This window comes from Tachypleus tridentatus, chromosome 7, assembly GCF_004210375.1.
Source record: "Tachypleus tridentatus isolate NWPU-2018 chromosome 7, ASM421037v1, whole genome shotgun sequence".
Classification (NCBI taxonomy): domain Eukaryota; kingdom Metazoa; phylum Arthropoda; class Merostomata; order Xiphosura; family Limulidae; genus Tachypleus; species Tachypleus tridentatus.
The window spans coordinates 13,073,221-13,079,482 of NC_134831.1; the positions used below are offsets into that span (position 1 = coordinate 13,073,221).

The following is a 6,262-nucleotide window of genomic DNA, read 5'->3' on the forward strand; positions in this document are numbered from 1 at the left end:
TTGCCTCGCAAACACTCATAATTATATAGCGTCTCTACACAGTTTAGTCTTTACTATTTGCGTTTTATGGACAAATATTTAGTTGTATGAGACTACATACTTCTTGAATGATAATCACAACCTGCGAGATAAAAGTTATAATATTTTATTCTTTACATATCTGAGGCACGCTGCAAGATGCTCAGTGCAAAAATATCAGTAGACTCGTTTACCAGTATTGAAATGAACCTTGCAACTCTATAAATGTTCAGATGCTTACAAAGAATTTATTGATGACGAGAAACCCACTTGAAATAAAAATGTATCTCAAAACGACTGGTATGGGTATTAACACTTTTACTGATAAGGAGGGAACAACGTTTCGACCTTCCGAGGTCAGGTTAAGAACCTGACAAAGAATTTGCTTCTCTCAGTAGCAGTCACTGTTCAGAATATCTTTCCTAATTTGATCACCACAAAGAATAAACTAATGCTGGTTCTGACATATTTGCCTTCTGTACGAGCTGTCTATAACCAGTACCTTTGTATAAACAGTTTCAACATGGAACTTCAACAGCATTGTAAAATTTATTCTTCAGTCCATTTTGCCACACAAAGCAATACTTTGTTTCCACATACTATAACAGTTTTTATTACAATTATTAAAGCAGTGATTCTTTTCTACTTTTTCTTTTAAATGCTGTCGATAATTTTCCAACCACACATGGCGTTTTTTTTTGCAGATGTGGCAATTTTTTGCTTTTCCCAGTAGTAAACAAATATTCCTTTACCTACATCAGTGAAATACTCCAATTCTTTACAAGCTTTGGTATTGTTACTTTTACCAAAATAAGCAAAACAGAAATACCAAAACGTACAGCATCTAGACTTGGACTATAATTAGGGACTCTGTACTTCTTCCCTTAAACTAACATTAGAGGTGTAAGCCAGGTCTTGGAATATAAACTGAATTTTTTTAGAAATAAATTAAAATTTTCAGTCTCTAACCTTTCACATTCTGGCATAAAATAAATTTGACCTTTGTCAACTTTGTCACATCCAGTCTTAGTTTAAAACATGGTCAAGGATTTTGACTGAAAATGCAAATAACTCTGACCACTAAAGACATTTTCACTGAAAGAACTTGACATGAAAGGAGACGAATTTTATCTGTAACGTTATTTCTGAAACATTTACAAGTACAATCTGATTATATTTCCTGCTTTTATATGGCTGACACCTACCCTATGTTCTAAACTTTGTCATTGAGTTCTCTAAACTTGGTATTTTTGCCCTGACTTTCACATTATGACATCTTTTATGTTTGTTTTTTTCTTTTACACTATTCTTTGTCCAAAAATCTACATCACTTACACAGATATCATCATTTAATATTTGTCAAACGTGTATACTTTAAGTGATGCTTTGCAAATGAGGTTCAATCTGATTTAAAAAGTTATTAATACTGATAACAACAATCCACCCTCCGTGTTGATAAATCTCATCACTGGACATTAGATTTGGTATCAAATAATCAAACAATTCTGTATTAAATACTAAATAAAATCAAAAGATTTAGTTAAATCATGGTTTTATTAGTCAGTTTTCACTGAATAAATAATCTGTTATTTGTTTAAAAAAAATTACACACATCCATGTTATAGGTAAAGATAGAGGTTTTCTTGATGTGCCTGTTATATTTTTAATCTGTTAACAGCTCAGTATCTTTGAACCAGGAATCACTCAAACATAAAAAGTACTTTATTTAACACATCATAATACAAGTTCAACCTAGTATATTTCTTTGGTCCTTATAAATCATCACCCTTCCAAACAACAGGTCAACAATAACAAAGAAAATTTGAGTGTTAAAATCCTTATAGAAAACTCAAAACAGTCTTATGTTTCATATTCAAATATCAGCTGAAGTAACTGTAGCAACATCATTGAACCTTCTTATCTACTCATTAACGACTAGAAATCATTTGGCCCCTTTATGGTTAGATACATAATTCAGAATATCAGTTTACCTAAACACATACACAATTCGATTGAGTGTTGATAAAATATTTTAGTAAAATTAGAACCCATTGAACTTGTTTGTTCTAATTAACATTTTCTATAATATTCATTGCACAATAGTTATTGCACTTTGCTTGACATATAAACTGTCTAAATGATTCAATTTTTCATTCACAGTAAAGTGATACAGAACAGAAAATATGCTAGGTGCATACCTCTAAGCAATCATAAACAGTGCGGTGAGAAACAAATACATCAATTGCCACACATTTTTAGCTTCAGTTAGGTAGCTTAAAGTAGCATTTTACCATAATCAGAAATACTTTTTATATAAAATATAAAAATTGACAACTAGTTACAAAACATCTCTTATCGAACTTGTTTAGTATCATATTTTCATGAGAAGTAATGTACCTACAATTAATCACCACCATAACTTTTCCAAAATTAAAATAATCCTAAATTAAGATTTCAACATTTAAACTAGTTGAAAAAATACTAAAGCTATTAAGAACATTAAGCAACAATTCAGATAGAAACTACAAAAACTTAATAGATAAAAACCAACAAATCTAAATAGAATTTCATAGTGATGAACACAAAATAAAAAAATAACAAGTAGTTATATAAAAGTTCATCTTAAAATTTTATTTTCATTATTTGAGAGTATGACAGTAAAAACACACAAAACTAAGATTTCTGTACTTCCATATATTGCTTTCAGTGAGTGTGAAGAGTTTCTCTGCAGCAGAGTTATTTCATTATCCTTACTGTAGTTACTTTCAGTATCTTCTGGTCCAAGAAAACTTACACATTAATTCCTTTCCAGTCATAAACCTTTGATAATTCTCAAAAAAGAACTTGGCCACCTGGGAATGAAAAGACAGTTCACATATAAAATTTGCTCTAATTCCAAAAGATTAAACATTTGATCAGAAAGTGAGCTCTACACTGCTGGTTGTGTAATGGCTGTTACTCAGATGTTTAAGTGAATGTTTTTCTTCATAATTATACATTTGCTAGTGTCTTGTTTTTCAACATCACAAGTTATTGTATATAGCTGAACTAATTAAAGTGAACTTTGACAAACACTTCAGTTTTATTATATGAACACAACATTGCATATATCATGGGCAGTTTAGATAAATGATTCACTTGTCACAACAACTTCAAATTTTCCTTTTACTAATGCCTATTTCCTAAATTCTGATCACCTCTACTCTGTAGATCTATATGTAAAAATTATGCATATATACTTTATTCCAATAAAAGAAATGAAAACAAAACCTACATGTCATAAAGAAACTTTTCTAAAAACAAACATACACACTTTCGCTGAAAAAATGATCATTAATTGAAATACTATAATAAGCCACATTATTTACAGATTATTATACTGGTAATAAAAATTAAAAAGTAACAAATAAAAAATAATAAAACCAGGAACTTTCCAATGATCATCACAAGTTGAGCCAATATATTAGCTTCGTTGTTAACTGTATCAATTTGTAGTTTTAATCTATTTATGTAGACTGATGTCACTAGAGATATCAAGCATGATACTTACACCCTCTGCTTTTGATAAAGATCCCACATGTGGTGTAATAATTATCTGTGATGTGAAATAATAAAAAATAAAACATTTGAAGTATAATTGTGAAAAAGACATCATTAAAGTTGAGAATTTACTTTTCACAATAAATCATTTTAACTTTTATTAGTCATTAAACATAACTGCTTTATTTCTAATTTGATAATTACAAATATGACAGCACATATTAATTGGTAGCAGATAAACTTTACTATCAAAATTACAACATAACTGATGAACAAAAAACATTTAAAAGACAGCACCACGTTCATACATATGTAGGTATTTAACATTTGAAAAGAGGCACACTTCAAAAAGTGTATATGTAAATATTTTACCTCAGGTCTATTCCAAAGTGGACTGGAAGTAGGCAAAGGTTCCTCTATAAAAACATCCAGAGCTGCACCCAAGATCCATCCCTGACTATATGAATACAAACCCTTTATTTTGAACACAGAGGTGAAACTGATCAATATAATACAATGAGTACACTTATGGAAATTACCTAGATATTCAATGTTGAAAATTCTGACTAAATAGTAGTAATAATAATGTTTATAAAGTATATGTTTAAAAGTAAGAACGAAGAATTGCATAAAATTCTGAAACGGAACATTTGTTCAGAACCTTTCAATAGAAATGCAATCGCTTACTTCATTATAGTAAACAAAAAAATAAAATAATTGACTGATAACCTCTGTGTGTATTTTCAAATTATTCTGTGAAAAATGAAAATTATATGATGTTACATCAAACCAAAACCTTCTACCTTGTTCATTTAATATAAACATTTGTTCTATTACTCTTACAAACAGTAAAAAATCTCACTATTGTCACAAATAAAAAACAACAAAGTATTCTATTTTCAAACTGTTAAAACAGTTGATATCAGAGTTAAATGTAAACTCATGAAGACAAACCAGTTGTTGTTATGAGTCATTAGGGAAGAGAGAAACCTCAACACCAATGTTTCCCATTCTTCTTCCAACTAAAGACCAGCTAAACTTAATACCCAAATTCCCTGCTTTGTGCAATGTCAAGTTTTAACGACTTTAACTTACAATGTATTTGTCCAGAAACGCATTCATGAACTGTTTATAAAAGCCATGAGAACAAAGAAACTACAGAGATTTTCCGACGTGATGAGAAAGCCAAACCCCTCACGAGTACTAACATGTAAGGGAACATGAATGGAACAAGCAAAAGAGGAAAACAAAAACAATGTACTAAGACTCACAGAGTTATAACAGCTGAGTCAAGGACACTTCAAAGATTGGAATAGCCATGAGTCAGACTTCACTCGAAATTACGTTGTAAAACAATATGCTTTAGTAATTATTCTTCAAAATACATTGGTATATACAACAAATATTTTAAGTAAAAAACATTTTACACAACACTACAATCAAGTCCTTATAGCTTGTGGAAACTATAAAACAATTGTAATTTTCATGTTATGGTAGAGAAGAAATACATATTGCCACTGTTTTTATATTTTTTTCAATGACAAACAATGAGAGTAATAAAAACAGAGTAAGACCACAAAGAAGTGATACTTTATAATACATGAAAACTGTGATGTATCACAGATGTATATTAATTAATTTTCTACTTAAATTTTATGGTTTCATTAACTAGTTTTATAATATATTTCTAACAACTTAAATAATCTTCATTTAAATATATTTAATTAGAATTCTGTTTGGCTTCCCTTTCCAACAAATAATTTTACACGTACAGAGAGAAAGAAAATTCTGACTACAATAAAAAAGTATTAAAAATAGGATTTAAATAAACTATAATGCACATAGTTACCACAATTTTCTCGTATTTTATATGTTATGCACAGCATATTCATTAAAAATATTTGATTTATGGAAACTATATTTACTAAGAATTTTCTTTCCCTTCCCTAAGATTTACACAAAATATTGTGCAAATTTCAAGCTTGGAAATTAGCACATGCAATTCTGGCAAAACAAAGCATTTCACGTTCTAGTATGATGTTTAACAATTATTTCGCTGATACTGGTTCACAGACTATGAAGTGTTTCCTAGTGCAAGCTATCACAAAACACATTCTGTGAACTAAGATATACGCTTGGCCAAAATCTTAAGGGGCAATGAACATAAAGAAAAATATGCATTTTGTGTTGTTAGACTCAACCACTTATTTGAGTAGAGATTCAAAAAACATGAAAATAAGAAAAGAGAAAAAAAAAAAAAAACTTTTTTAGCATTTAATAGGGAAAATGTGAACACTAGGAAATTAGCCTAAATACTAGCTGGTCAATAGTTTAAGACTGTACTGAAACAAAGCATTAATTGGCAAACACGTAACGAAATTTAGTCATTTGTGTTCAAGCATTAGCATTGTCAACATCTCCCACTGACATCTCCTGTGTTACATTGGGTAAAAACCTGGCAAAGGCTAAAACGTTGACAGAGTTTGAATGAGCCAGATTTAACAGACTAAACTAAAATTAAGTATAATATTAAATTCTCAAAGATAATCTTCCACATAGACTTAAGAACAAATGGCGACAGATATAAAGTGGTGAAACTCTCCTTAAAATAGAAAGTATAGAATCTGGTTTTATACTGTGTGAAGTACCACATTTTCTACAAATTAAGGGAACTTTTTCATGTACTGTTCAAACTGAATTGCCG

At 29.7% G+C, this 6,262-nt stretch overlaps 1 protein-coding gene across 6 annotated transcripts in view; it reads right to left on the reverse strand.

The window, feature by feature from the left end:
* Positions 1–1,718: 1,718 nt before the first annotated feature.
* The window catches only part of LOC143255140 (glyoxylate/hydroxypyruvate reductase A-like), a 113,296-nt gene continuing 108,752 nt past the window's right edge, over positions 1,719–6,262 (reverse strand). For all 6 annotated transcript variants that reach the window (XM_076510347.1, XM_076510351.1, XM_076510350.1 and 3 more), the window contains 3 exons: positions 3,931–4,015; positions 3,569–3,613; positions 1,719–2,870 (listed from right to left, as the gene is read on the reverse strand). In XM_076510347.1, coding sequence (XP_076366462.1) covers positions 2,784–2,870; positions 3,569–3,613; positions 3,931–4,015 — 217 coding nt within the window. In that variant the 3' untranslated portion in view covers positions 1,719–2,783. The remainder of the gene's footprint in view (positions 2,871–3,568; positions 3,614–3,930; positions 4,016–6,262) is intronic.